This window comes from Lichenostomus cassidix, chromosome W, assembly GCF_008360975.1.
Source record: "Lichenostomus cassidix isolate B80296 chromosome W, HeHo_3.0, whole genome shotgun sequence".
Lineage (NCBI taxonomy): Eukaryota > Metazoa > Chordata > Aves > Passeriformes > Meliphagidae > Lichenostomus > Lichenostomus cassidix.
The window spans coordinates 22,138,394-22,152,995 of NC_139510.1; the positions used below are offsets into that span (position 1 = coordinate 22,138,394).

Consider the following 14,602-nt stretch of genomic DNA (forward strand, 5'->3'; position numbering starts at 1 on the left):
CTGTGCAGTCACTCACACAGTAAAGAAGTTCTTCCTTCTATTCAGATGGAACTTCCTGTGCATCAGTTTCTGCCTATTGCATTTTGTCCTACTGCTTGGCATCACCAAGAAGAGCCTGACTCCAGCCTCTTGGCACTCACCCTTTAGATATTTATATACATTGACGAGGTCCCCTCTCAGTCATCTCTTTTTGAGGCTGAACAGGCTAAACTCCCTCAGCCTTTCATCGTAAAAGAGATGCTTCAGTCCCTTAATCATCTTTGTCGCCCACAGCACTGTGGGGTATCGGCCACTCCTCCCAGCTTTGTGGCATCAGTGAACTGTGGCTAGCACAGGTTTTTCCCATGAGAAATTTTCTTGTGTTTTATAAATAAAGATAAAGTTTGGATGTTGTTGGAACAGTGTCCCAGAACTTGGGCAGTGCAGGCCTGGCCAATCAGGCCTGAGGGAAGGCTTCTGACTGACCAATCTGGGTGACTTTTGAGAACTCTATATATGTGATGAAATCAAAACAATAAAGGTCATTCCTTCTTGCCACTGAGAACTGATGCATTCATTACTCTGCTAGCTGCTCAACAGCGACAGTGAACTTGCTGAGGAGGCATCTGCCCCTTCATCCAAGTCATTGATGAACAAGTCAAACAATACTGGGCCCAGTATTGAACCTTGGGGGACACCACTAATGACAGGCCTCCAACTAGACCCTGTGCCACTGATCATGAACCTCTGGGATCTGCTGATCAGCCAGTTTTCAACCCACCTCACTGTCCACTCATTCAGTTCACACTTCTCGAGTTTGCCTATGAGGATGTTGTGAGAGACAGTGTTGAAAGCCTTGCTGAAGTCCAGGTAGACAATATCAACTGCTCTCCTCTCATCCATCCAGGTAGTACAATGGTAGAAGGCAATCAGGCTGGTCAAACATGATTTCCCTTTAGTGAATCCATGCTGACTGCTCCTTATCACTTTCTTGTTCTCCCTGTGGACAGAGATGGCCAGAATGAGGCACTCCATCACCTTTCCAGGGATTGAGGTAAAGCTGACTGGCCAGTAGTTCCCTGGGTTCTCCTTCTTGCCCTTTTTGAAGATCGGGGGGACATTTGCTTTCTTCCAGTCCTCAGACACCTCTCCTGATCTCCACAACCTTTCAAAGATGATCATGAGTGGCCTCGCTATGATATCTGCCAGCACTTTCAGCCCTCCTGGATGCATTCTGTCAGGGCCTACAGACTTTTGGATGTCCAGTTTGCCTAGGTGTTCTCTGACCCAATCCTCCTTGACCGAGGGAATGTCTTCCTCCCACCATTCTTTTACCCTGGTCTCCTGGGTCAGAGATCCCTGAGGGCTGGTCTTATTGGTGAAGACTGATGCAAAGAAGGTGTTCAGTAACTCTGCCTTCTCTATGTCCTGTGTTACCAGGGTCCCCCATCCATTTAGGAACAGGCCCACATTATCCTTTGTTTTCCTTTTGTTATTGATGTATTTGAAAAAGCCCTCTTTGTTATCCTTGACATCCTTGTCCAGACTTAATTCCAGATGGGCCTTGGCCTTCCTCATCTCATTTCTACTTACTCTGTCAACCTCTATATTCATTCCAAGTGGCCTGACCCTGCTTCCATCTCCTGTGTGTTTCCTACTTGTGCTTGAGTAATGACGAGTTCATTATTCATCCATGCAGGTCTCTTGCCCCTGTGCCCAATTTCTTGCTCATCCTCGGGATGCATTGTTCTTGAGCCTGGAGGAAATGATCCTTGAATATCAACCAACTCTCTTGGACCCCTCTTCCCTGCAGGGTCTGTTCCCATGGGATTCTCCCAGGAAGATCCATGAAGAGGCTAAAGTTAACTCCTGAAGTCCAGGGTTGTAATCTTACATGCTGTCCTGCTTCCTCCTTGCCCAATACTGAACTCCACAATCTCATGGTCACTAGAGCCAAGGCTGCCCCCAACCTTCACATCTCCAACAAGGCCTTCCCTGTTTGTTAGTATAACATTTCTGCTGGGCAGCTTTCCAGCCAATCTTCCCCAAGCCTGTAGCACTGCATGGAGTTAATTACAGCATTATGATAAATTGTTCTTTATGATTGTTGGGGTTTGACCCTGACTAAATGCCAGACACCTCTGCTCCCTCCTGCCGCAGACGTACAAGAGAGGGGAGAGAAAAAAACTGTTAAACACACACTGGATTCATGAGTTGAGATAGGACAGTGGTGGCAGGACGCACGGAAAAAAGGGCAAACAGGCTCCAAACTTATGTTGCAAAGTGATTTAATTACCTAACAGAGTCAGAGGTTAAATGAGAAGTAAAAATAAGCTTTTCAGACACCATTTGTTCACTCACCCCCTCCCTCTTAAGACACCATTTTTTCTACTCACCTCCCTCCCTCCTTCCAACCACCAGTTCAGGTAGGGGGCAGGGTATGAGGTATTTTCTTAGTCCATAAATCTGTTCATCACTATAAATCTTCTACTACAAATACTGTTTCTCTGCTCGTCTCTCTTTCTCTCTCTCAAGACAGTTTCTCTGCTCACCCCTCTCCCTCTTAAGACATTGTTTCTCTGCTCACCCCCCTCCCTCTTTCCAACCAACAACACGGGCAGGGGGCAGGGTGAGGGTTTTTTCTCTGGTCTGTCCATCAGGGAGAGGGGCCCTCTACTTAGCCATGGGGTCCCTCCCATGAGAGACAGTCCTCTGCAAACTTCTTTGGCGTGGGTCCGATCTCACGAGCAACATCCCGCCCGAATTCTGCTGCAACATGAGTCCTCTTGTCAATAAGGTGCTGTGCAGACTCTCCTGAGCCGAGGCCAGGCTGCTTTCATCCCAGGAGCAAGGCCTTTGTGTCCCTTGCAAGGCCTTTGCAGCTTTAACTCTTTAGATGAGACTCCCACTGGATCACAGCTTCTTCCAGGCATCCACCTGCTCTTCTGGCGTGGGCTGTGGGCAAATTTCTGCATCCTTCTGGACTCCATGGGCTGCAGGGGGACCTCCTGCTCCCCCCATGTCCTTCACCACAGCTAGCAGAGGTTTTTCAGCTCCGGCACCTGGAGCACCTCCTCCCCCACCTTCTTCACTGACCTTGGTGTCTCCATGCTGTTCTCCTTTCACATATTTTTACCTCCTCCTCCTCCTCTAGCTAAAAAGAAGTGCTTGACTACTTTGTTTTGATATTTTCTTAAATATATTTTCACAGAGGCATAACTAGCACTTCTAATTGGCCCATACTTGGCCAGCAGCATGTCCATCACTTTCAGAGCCATCAGAGATTGGCTCTGCTGCACTTGGTGAAAAACTTCCAGAATTTTCACTCAGGACACACAGGGGTCATCTTTGTGCCACTCCCCACCCCTCAGACACTTCTTCAGGCCTACCACCACAGCTTTTAAAGGGTTTAAATTTCTCCTAGATGTTAAAGATACCTTGCAGATGTTCTGGGCTAAGCAAAACCACCACAATGATCTTTGATGTTTTATAGGTGATGTCTTTGAGACTCATGTTTGAACAGTGATTTTTTCCTTTTTCCTTTATACCTGTCTATGCATTTATAAATTAGCATTGCATAATGCAAACAGTTTGCCAGTAAGTTGTTATAAACTTATGTGAAAGAAGTTGTTAGTTTTATTGGGCTTGTATGGCCAGGTTTTGGTAGCAGGGAGGCTACAATGGTGGCTTCTGTGAGAAACTGTTAGAAGCTTCCTCCATGTCCGACAGAGCCAATCCCTGGCGGCTCCAAGACAGCTCCAAGATGGATGTGCCGCTAGCCAAGGCTGGGTCAATTAGAAATGGTGGTAACGCCTGTGTGATAACAGATTTAAGAAGAAAGAAAAAAAAAAGGGGGTTTTTTGGCAATTGCGGCTAGAGAAGACCAGGGTGAGAACATGTGAGACGAACAACTCTGCAGACACCAAGGTCAGTGGAGAAGGAGGGGGAGAAGGTGCTCCAGGCACCAGAGCTGAGATTCCTTTGCAGCCCATGGTGAAGACCATGGTGAAGCAGCTGTGCCCCTGCAGCCCATGGAGGTCCATGGGTATGAAGAGATCCACCTGCAGCCCAGGGAGGTCCATGGGTATGAAGAGATCCACCTGCAGCCTATAGAGGAGACCCACGCTAGAGGACGTGGGTGACTGGGAGGAGGCTGTGAAATCGTGGGAAGCCTGTGTTGGAGTGGGCTCCGAGTAGGACTTGTGACCCCATGGGGGACCCACGCTGTAGCAGCCTGTCCCTGAAGGACTGCATCCTGTGGAAGAGTGACCCATGCTGCAGCAGTTTGGGGAGGACTGTTGCCCATGGGATGGACTCGCATTGCAGCAGTTCGTGGAGAACCGTTGCCTGGGAGGTGGACTCATGTTTGGAGAAGTTCATGGAGAACTGTCTCCCATGGGAGAGACCCCATGGTGGAGCAGAGGAAGGACTCCTCTCCTTGAGCAGCCACAGAAACAATGTATGATTAACTGACCATAACCTCACATTCCCTGTCTCCTTGTGTCACTGGGGTAGTAGATAGAGCTAGAAAGGAGAGAGGGGTGGGGCAAAGGTGTTTTTAAGGTCTTATTTTAGTTCTTATTATCCTGCTGTGATTTTGTTAGTAATAAATTCTAATAATTTCTCTAATTTGAGCATGTTTTGCCCATGACGGTATTTGATGAGTGATCTCTCCCAGTCTCAACCCATGAACCCTTTGTTATATTTTCTTTCCCTTCTCCAGCTGTGGAGGGGAGTGATAGAGTGGCTTTGGTGGGTGCCTGGCATCTGGCCAGAGTCAACCCACTACATTAATCCTTTGAGAAAAATCTATTAATATTAAATTACTTGCTGTCATAGAAGTGTAAAAGCTTTAGCAAAACTAGTAGCATAATCTTGTTGGCAGCCTGTATGTGTATATGTTAGTGTCTCCAAGGAGATACTCCTGTGGTGGGCTGACTCTGGCCAGATGCCAGGTGTCCACCAAAGCCACTCTGTTACTCCCCTCCTCAGCTGGACAGGGGAGGGAAAATATAACGAAAGGCTCATGGTTGAGATAAGGGTAGGGAGAGATCACTCACCGATTACCATCACAGGATAAACAGACTCAACTTGGGGATATTAACTGAATTTATTACCACTCAGAGTAGGATAATGAGAAACAAAACAAATCTTAAAAACCCCTTCCCCCCACCCCTCCCTCTTTCCCAGGCTCAACTTTATTTCTGATTCTTTACCTTCTTACTCCAGTGGCACAGGGAGACAGGAATTGGGAGTTATGGTCAGTTCATCACATGTTTCTGCTTCTGCTTCCTTCTCAGGGACAGGACTCCTTCCCCTTCTCCAATGTGGGGTCCCTCCTATGGGAGACTGTCCTCCACGAACTTCTCCAATGTAAGTCCTTCCCACAGGCTACAGTCCTTCACAAACTGCTCCAGCGTGGGTCTCTTTCCATGGGGTACAGTCCTTCAGGCACAGACTGCTCCAGCATGCATTCCCCACACGGTCACAAGTCCTGTCAGCAAACCTGCTGCAGTGTGGGCTTCTCTCCACAGGGCCACAGGTCCTGCCAGGAGCCAACTCCAACGTGGGCTTCAGACAGGGTCACAGCCTCCTTTGGGCATCCACCTGCTCCAGAGTGGGTCTCCTCCATGGACTGCAAGTGGATCTCTGCTCCCTGTGGACCTCCATGGGCTGCAGGGGCACAGATGCCTCCCCATGGTCTTCACCACAGGCTGCAGGGGAATCTCAGCTCTGGCACCTGGAGCACCTCCTCCCCCTCCTTGTCCACTGACCTTGGGGTCTGCAGAGTTGTTCCTCTCACATATTCTCACTCTGCTCTTCTCTGGCCACAAGTACTTCCACACAATAAATTTTTCCCCTTTTAAAATATGTTATTACAGAGGTGTTACCATGGTCACTGATGGGTTCAGCCTTTGCCAGTGGCAAGTCCATCTTGGAGCTGGCTGGCATTGGCTCCATTGGACATAGGGGAAGGTTCTTGCAGCTTCTCACAGAAGCTACCTCTGTAGCCCCCCCACTACCTGAAACCTGGCCACACAAACCAAATACAATTACCAATCTGCTACTGACGTGAGAAATACCATCATCAAGTAAATTCAGGCAATTTACTTCATGGTTTAATGATTTTTCTAATTTCATCTAAAATCACTTATTTTGAATTTTTGTTCTCTAATTTCCATCCACTTAAACAAATGCAAAGGATTACTATGGTTTTATGTGTGAGGAGCAAATAATTGGAGCAAATAATTTGTTTCATATGTTAAATTTTTTTTATGTGGTACTATACCTTAAATTTTGTTTTTATCACTTCTGTGGCAACTGTTTTCATCCAAGTCTTAAATTTCTGTATGAACAAGTTCTGGTTTTCTTGGTGACTTTTACGTATCTATGCTTTTTGTTGCTTTGTGTATTCTGTTGTTGTTGTGAAATGCATCAAAAATTAGCCAAGCATTGGCTTCTGGTGGGCAAGACCTTTAAACAGTTTGAAGAATATTAGGCAAATACCTTTTCCATAATAAGGAATACCCTTTTCTGAATGTTAGAAGGAAATGTTTCAGCAGGAATACATTTATTGACTTACTGTAAGTAGTTTTTAGTTCACTGTAGTCAGCGTGAACAACCTAAAGGTACACTCAACTTCTGATTACCAGGGCACAGTTTTGTCTGAAGTGTGAGTCAGCTGTGTTACAGGTGTAGAGATGAGATGGCTCCATTCCAGCTTATTAACCCAAATGCAGTACTTTCTAAAAGTGCCTATCATCAGATATGATCCAGAAGGAGTTTTAGTTCATTCGTGGAAAACCATACAAAGTTTAAGTAAGGTCTGAGCACCAGAGCTGGCTATGCATGGCATCAGCAGCATGTCCTGAAATGGGGTAAAAACTGAAAGTTGCTGGGAGAACTGACAGGAAGAACATTTGAGTGATTCTGCAGTGAACCAGCACAGCCCACAGTAGGCTCAGTAGCTCAGGCTTTATGAGGTTTAGAGGGGCTCTGTGCATGGCCTCTTATATGTCCATTCACTCAGATGCTCATAGTTCCAGGTTTAGAGACAGGAGATCTTGTGTGCTTGAATGTAGCCTACTGTATCATTTGGATTGATTCTGCTTTTTTGGGGGGGTCTAGGAGTGTTAGAACAGTTTCCAATGCATCCAAGTAACTGTAGGAGTTAACTCAGGACCAGCAAGTAAGATCAACCTCTTTTAACCATATTGGATGCAGCAGGATTGTGTTTGGAGTGGCTTGGGCACCTGCACTGTACTCTGCAGTGTGTTTTGTACCTGTATAATAGAGTGTATCCATTTGACTGTTGGACCAATTTATCTCAGATTAAGAAGCATTGACTGTATATGTTATCTGTTGTGCAATTGTTCAGCTGTATTTCTTTAATGTGAAGATTCTGGCAAAAAGCAGTAGTCATTTCTTTGTTGAGTAGAATTTTAATGACTCCTCGATTCAAAAATATTTTCTAATACGTGCCAACCAAACATATGAAATAAAAAGTATATAATTGTTTTGCTTTATGAATTAGCTATATCAGAATGGGAAAAGGCCTTAAACTTGCAGTTGAGAAATTTATGGTGTTTTGGAGAAAAATCAACATTTCAGTTAATGTGTATTTCTTTTACAAATAAATTTAGAAGTTATTGAAATTTGTTCATTTCAGGAAAAAAGTGTATTAGAAATTCTGTTGCTTATTTCCCTAGGATGTTGATGCTACAAACCCAAATTATGAAATTATGTGTATGATAAGAGATTTCAGGGGAAGTTTGGATTATAGACCACTGACAACTGCAGATCCTGTAAGTACCCAAGTGATGTGGAAATTTTTTATCCTTCTGAATTTGGCTCTGTGTCTCCAATTTTTTCAGTGTATGTACTTGGCCTTGAAAACTTCCACAGAGGGAGCATCCACAAGTTCTCTGGGCAATCTGTGTCTCACCACCCTCACAGTAAAGAATTTCTTCCTAACATCTAATATAAATCTCTCCTCCTTTAGTTTAAAACCACTCCCCCTCATCACTATATTCCCTGATAAAAAGTCCCTCCCCATCTTTCCTGTAGGTCCCCTTTAGCTACTGGGAGGCTGCTATAAGGTCTCCCCAAAGCCTTCTCTAGGTTGAACACCCTCAGCTTTCCCAGCCTGTCTCCATAGCAGAGGTGCTCTAGCCCCCTGATCATTTTCATGGCCTCCTCTGGACTCACTCAACAGGTCCATGTCCTGATGCTGGAAGCGCCAGAGCTGGATGCATTACTCCAGGTGGGGTCTCACAAGAGCAAAGTAGAAGGGGAGAATCACCTCTCTCAACCTGCTGGTCACACTGCTTTTGATGCAGTCTAGGATGTGATTCACTTTCTGGGCTGTGAGCACACATTGTCAGCTCATATTCAGTTTCTCATCGACCAATACCTCAAAGTCCTTCTTGGCAGGGCTGCTCTCAATCTACTCATTGCCCAGCCAGTATCCATGTTTGGGATTGCCCTAACCCAGGTGCAGGACCTTTCACTTGGCCTTGTTGGATTTCATGAACTTCACACAGGCCCAACTCTGAAGCCTGTCCAGGTCCCTCTGGATGGCATTCCTTCCCTCCAGCATGTCAACCACACCACACAGCTTGATGTTGTCAGCAAAATTGCTGAGGGTGCACTCAGTCCCACTGTCTATGTTACCAACAAAGATGTTAAACAGTGCTGGTCCCAATACCAGCCCCTGAGGAACTCAACTTGTCGCTGGTCTCCACTTGGACATCAAGCCATTGACAGTAACTCTTTGAGTGCAACTGTCCAGCCAATTCCTTATCCACCAAGTGGTGCACCCATCAAATCCATATCTCTCCAGTTTAGAGACTAGGATGTTGTGCAGGATAGTGTCAAATGCTTTACACTAGTCCAGGTAGATGATGTCAGTCGCTCTTCCCTCATCCACCAATGCTGTAACCCCATTGCAGAAGGGCCACCAAGTTTGTCAGGCACAGGGTCCAGCAGAAGGCCACAAAGATGATAAGGGGACTGGAGCACCTGTCTTATGGGGAGAGACTGGGAGCTGGGCCTGTTTAGTCTAGAGAAGAAAAGATTGAGAGGGAATCTCATTAATGCATACAAATATCTCAAAGGCAGGTGCTAAGAGAAAGGTGCAAGACTCTTTTCAGTGGTGCCCAGTGACAGGACAAGGAGCAATGGCCATAAACTAAAATGCAGAAGTTTCACCTCATCATGGAGAAGAACTTTTTTACATTGAGGGTGGCAGAGCACTGGAACAGGCTGCTCAGGGAGACCATGGAGTCTCCCTCTCTGGAGACATTCAAAACCCACCTGGAAATGTTCCTGTGTCACCTGCTCTGGGTGACCCTGCCTTGGCTGGGCACTGAGGTGACACTGATTGGTCTGTAGTTCCCCTGGCCTTCCTTATTTCCCTTTTTAAACATCGGGGTTATGTCTTCCCTTTTCCAGTCGTGGGAACTTCACCAGGCTGCCACAATTTCTCAAATATGATGGATAGTGACTTAGCCACTTCCTCAGCCAGTTCCCTCAGGACTTCTGGATGTATCTCATCAGGTCCCAGGGAACTGTGCACCTTCAGGTTCCTTAGATGGTCTCAAACCTGATCTTCTCTTACAGTGGGTGGTACTTAATTTTCTCAGTCCTTGCCTTTGGATTCTGTGAGTTGGGCAGTGTAACTGGAGCACTTGGCAGTTAAGACCAAGGCAAAAAACTCATTGAGTACCTCAACTTTCTCCATGGCTCAAGTAGCCAGGTCTCCTGTTTTGCTCATTGGCAGGGAGGTATACAGTTTCTTTCATCTTCCTTTCTTGTCCTATGTGCTTGAAGAAACCCTTCTTGTTGTTTTTCATGTCCATAGCCAAGTTCAACTCCAGCTGTGCCTTGGATTTCCTAATCCCCTCCCTGCACTCCCAGGCCATATCCCTCTAATCTCCCCAGGATGTGTCTCTCTGCCTCCAGTGCATATGCATTTTGGTTTCATGTATTAGTTTGGCTAAGAGGTCTTGACCTAGCCAAGTTGGCCTGCTGCATCCCCTGCTCAGTTTCTTGCATGTTGGGATTGAGAGCTCTTGCACCCTAAGAAAAAAGTCTTTTAAATATCTGCCAGGTCTCATTTGCTCCTTTACTTCTGAGACCAGTTTCCCGAGGGGTACCATACACTAGCACTGAAAGTTTGTCTTTCTGAGGTTTAGGGTCCTGATTCTGCTTTTTGCATCTTCTGTACCCCTCAAGACTGAGAATTCTACCTGGGCATGATCAAAGATATTGTGACAATTTCTGTCAATAGCATATCTACCCTGTTACACCTGGATTTGCTTGCTATGTTCCAAGACATACCTGGTACTTTGCAGGATCAGATCACTGTTTGCAGGGAGTTTAATTAATGTATGGTTCTCCCTTTTGGGTTCTAGGTTACTGTGCAGACACAAGGGGCTTTTACACATTCAGATGACTCACTGTCTTGTAAATTTATCTTTGTTTAAATGATATTGTTACTCAAGAATAGAAGTAAAATATTGTATAGCTGGAATTGGGGTATATTTCACTGAAAGATTGTTTCCTTTGTAGATTGATGAGCACAGGATATGTGTTTGTGTACGAAAACGACCACTCAATAAAAAAGGTATGGTCATTTAAGATTTTGCAGATTTTTTCTCTTAAAAGCTGCTTCCAATAGTAATATTTTTTATATTAAAGAGATCTAGAAATACTGATCAAAGGTGAAACTCTGTTATACTAGACAATATGTGTGAGGCACCCAGAAAATTTATAAACTTATCATAACCTGAATAAAGACGGGGAGAAAAGTCGTTTAATTGTCACCATTTCATGGAGTGTAATTTTTTCCCAAGGTCATCTAGGATGCATTTAGTTCATCTGGGAATTAATTCTACTGTAATTTCTTCAGTATTTTTTAATTGTGTTAGGATCACCATTCTTTTAAACTATCTTTAAGAGATCTCCTGATCAGTGAGCTACTCAATGAAAACTTTCCTACACTTTTTTTTTATACATTTATATTTGTACTTTCAAGTCTTGAATCAGACATCAAGGATACAATTCAGGTGCCTGAGTGTTGGTGTCTTCTAACATTTAAGGTGCCTAAGGGTGTCCAAGATATCCTTGCAGGGCTAGCAGGTTATAGACAAAGGTGTTCTCAGCACCAATCATTCTGTGGATTGACTTTGCAGGACGTAGGTCTTCAGACTGACATTTTAAGATTTTATTTCAGTAACATATATTTATGATTGAGAAATTATATAATTGTGTGGTGGATTTCAGAGACACTATTTCAAATTTTCATTAGCAAGGAATACAGATTGTCATAACAAATAGCTGGGAGCAGGTAAATGTCTTACTCTGAGCAATTGTTTAGGAAAAAACAGCTTTTGACTGCTTTAACTAAAGCTTTTTCTGAAAAAAATTAACCTTTATATAGATCTTTTCACCATTATTTCTTATTTCTGCTCTGTGATTGCTGCAGAGAAATTGCATTTTATTTTATTGCAGTGCAGTTGAAAAATTGATTATATAGTCACTTGAATGCATATTTCTGTTGGTGTGTAATGTCATGCAGTAGTAACCATTGTGCTGTTTGATCAGTATTTTAACTGATTAAAGGATTTCTATGTGGTTGCATAGAGCTACATCAAGTTCTTGAACTGCATGTCTTAAGAAATTTTACATAGAAATGCAAGTAGGACACATTAGTGATCCTGACTCTACACAGAAAGGATCATTATTTTTGTTCATATAATGAATCTCTGGATTCTTGTTTTGCTGAGTCATATCTCATACAACAATTAACAATAAATTGTAGTGCTATGTAGTAATTATAACCTGGGGACTCACTATTGAAATCACATCTAGATGGCTTTTGTTCATTCCTAGTGATAGGAAACATCATTAGCATGTTCAGCTTTTTCTGCTTACAAGATAATCTAAAGAAATGATTTTACTTTAGAGAAATTCTATATCAAAGCCATATACTTAAAATTCCAGGAGGAATACTAAAATGAAACTGTCTGTATAGAATGAAAACAATTTTCATTTTGAAAGCTGTGAATATATGACTATAAATTTAAGGATTTAGGAAAAATAAAAAGACAAAATTTTAAAATGAAGCTATAATGATAGTGCTATCATTAATTATCTTAGTTTTTCTAATCAACTTTGTACAACCTTTCTTTACCTTCTAGTGCTTGGTAAGATAGGACAACTAGACTTCAAAAATGAAATCTCTTAGCAGATTACTATCTAGGTATCAGAAGCCCAAGTCCATTGCAGTGTTTTTACTTGGAGGAGCTGTGTTATCTGAGACATAATAAGAGTGTAAACAATGAAAACATGTAAAAAATAATGATGTGTTGCTACTTAAATATATATATTTTATTTATTTTATAGAAACTTTAATGAAAGACCTTGATGTAATAACAATTCCTAGTAAAGATGTTGTGATGGTACATGAACCAAAACAAAAGGTGGATTTAACAAGGTACCTAGAAAACCAAACTTTTCGTTTTGATTATGCTTTTGATGACATGACTCCTAATGAAATGGTTTACAGGTATGTGTATATGGGGGGTTTTGTGAATCTTTTTTCTCATATATCTTTGATGTCAATAACTGTGGGCTTACCTTGGTCATGGATTTCTACTCTCTCTGTTATCAGATATGTATATTGCTAATTCCATTCTTTTACCTGTTTACTTTTGGTTTAGTTCTGTTTATCCTGAATCCTGCTCTCAGTTCTCCTCTGAAAAATGATGTTCACTCTCCTGTTAGAATTTAAAAAGTTTAATAAAGGACAATAGGGGACAAAGGCAATAAAGCAAAAGTAACAGCACTGGGTGCTTAGCCTTAGCCAGAGGCACACCTGTTACCAATGGTGACATTCCTTGCATACCCTTCCTATTTGTCCCGGGTTAATGATAAGACTCTCTCTCCTCCGAGAGCAAAGGGCCCCGACACCCCCTCCCCCACCCACAACAGAACCTCTCAGATGAAAGTGAAGAAAAAACTATTTATTTAACAAAACCACGCAGAGTGCCCTACAAGGCACAGGGGAAGGGGAGAAACAAGGTGAAAGGCAGTTATTCAACCTGATTAAAAAGTCCTTTTCTCAGACGCAGTCCCTCTCCTCCTCGCCCCCACCCGGGGCCGGGTGGAGCTCCCTGGAGAGCTCTGCTGTCCTCTGGCCCTCCTGGGTCTCCGGGTGGCAAAGCAGATCGAAGAGAAGGGGTCCAAACGAGGAAAAAAGAAGAAGAATGGAAAAAACGGGAACAGAGCTCACTCCGACCCCCGTCCAGCACGCAGTCTCTGCCGGGCGACGAATCCTCCCCCGGAGCGAGGCTTGGGGAAAATGTTTTCAAAACAACCCGCGTTTCTCTCTGCGGCTGGGTGCAGTTAAAGAGACAGGACCACACATTTTTTTTTTCTTTCTTGGGCATATAAGCCAACGATAGGGGATAAAGGATTATCATATCATCAATCCAAGACACTATTGCATCAGTCAAATACATATTCATAAACAACTATACATATTCAAACCTTTCCCCAAACTAGTTTGCATATTCCAGGAACTTTTTAGCATGACCCCTCCTCTGATCTGCCTTTTTAGAGCGTGCGCAGTCCTCTTGGTTGTGGTCTAGAGAGTTGTGTATCACCCCTCTGTTCTGTGGTTTCAGCAGGTGACAGTTGCTGATAGTTGAAATGTCAGTGGCAGGGGTCCTTGTCACCCCTGTTCTTCAGATGTTATCCAACCAAGCAGGTGGTTTAGTTATTTCAGTTATTGTAAGTTAACCACAGGTATTCTAAAACAACCATATCAGCTATTTCACCACTATGTCTAAGTTAAGTTAGCAACAGAAATAAAGGCATTAGTTATTATTACACAACAATATCTTTATAACAAAGCTACTTCTGTAAAAATTAACATTATACACATAGCATCCATTTTAATATTTGCAAAAAGCCAATACTATAATATGTGTTTATCACATCCTCCAAGACCTTTCCAGGCCCTAGTGTGTATTGCCTGCTCAGGAGGCAAATGAATCAGAAGAGGGTGGGGAAAGAGCACAGAGAGACCCCATGGTATTTGGATGTTCATTTTCTCCTTTATTCTTCTGTTTCACTTCCACGGTTGAAACAGAATAATGCACACAACACTTTAAAAAACTTGTTTAGAAGTAGCTGTTTACCTTGTACAAGTTGCTAAATGGATTAGATACAGTAGCAGGCAAGGTTAGACACCATGACAGGTCATAATCTTGATATGCAGTCTAAATATTGTGAATATTTTTGCAAGGAATATTGATATTAGAAAGGAATATGCTTCCCATAGCCTTAAAGAGTAGGGACAGAGAATTATCTGAATTCTTGTTTTAATCCAACAATTAGGAAGTCAAAGTGTACTGCTGTATCCTGCTGTCAGTGGATAAGAGAATTATTAAAAGGCCTTGAAAATGAAAACTTGTGTCTTATGCTTGATATAAGTAAAAGGAGAAGTGTAGCAAAAGTAAAAACATTTTTAGTCTGTTAGTTTATAGTAGTGAAAAAACTTCTAGACAGCAAAGCTATGCCCTTGGAAATTTCTGTCTCTAATGATTGTCTACTG

At 43.2% G+C, this 14,602-nt stretch overlaps 1 protein-coding gene and 1 long non-coding RNA gene across 4 annotated transcripts in view; one reads left to right on the plus strand and one right to left on the minus strand.

Moving 5' to 3' along the window:
* Nucleotides 1–14,602, plus strand: part of LOC146425689 (kinesin-like protein KIF2A) — a 180,572-nt gene that overhangs the window by 85,655 nt on the left and 80,315 nt on the right. For all 3 annotated transcript variants that reach the window (XM_085041595.1, XM_085041594.1, XM_085041593.1), the window contains exons 7-9: nucleotides 7,689–7,784; nucleotides 10,552–10,606; nucleotides 12,388–12,550. In XM_085041595.1, coding sequence (XP_084897721.1) covers nucleotides 7,689–7,784; nucleotides 10,552–10,606; nucleotides 12,388–12,550 — 314 coding nt within the window. The remainder of the gene's footprint in view (nucleotides 1–7,688; nucleotides 7,785–10,551; nucleotides 10,607–12,387; nucleotides 12,551–14,602) is intronic.
* LOC146425690 (uncharacterized) overlaps nucleotides 1–14,602 on the minus strand; it is a 105,888-nt gene that overhangs the window by 70,328 nt on the left and 20,958 nt on the right. The gene's annotated exons all lie outside the window — the stretch shown is intronic.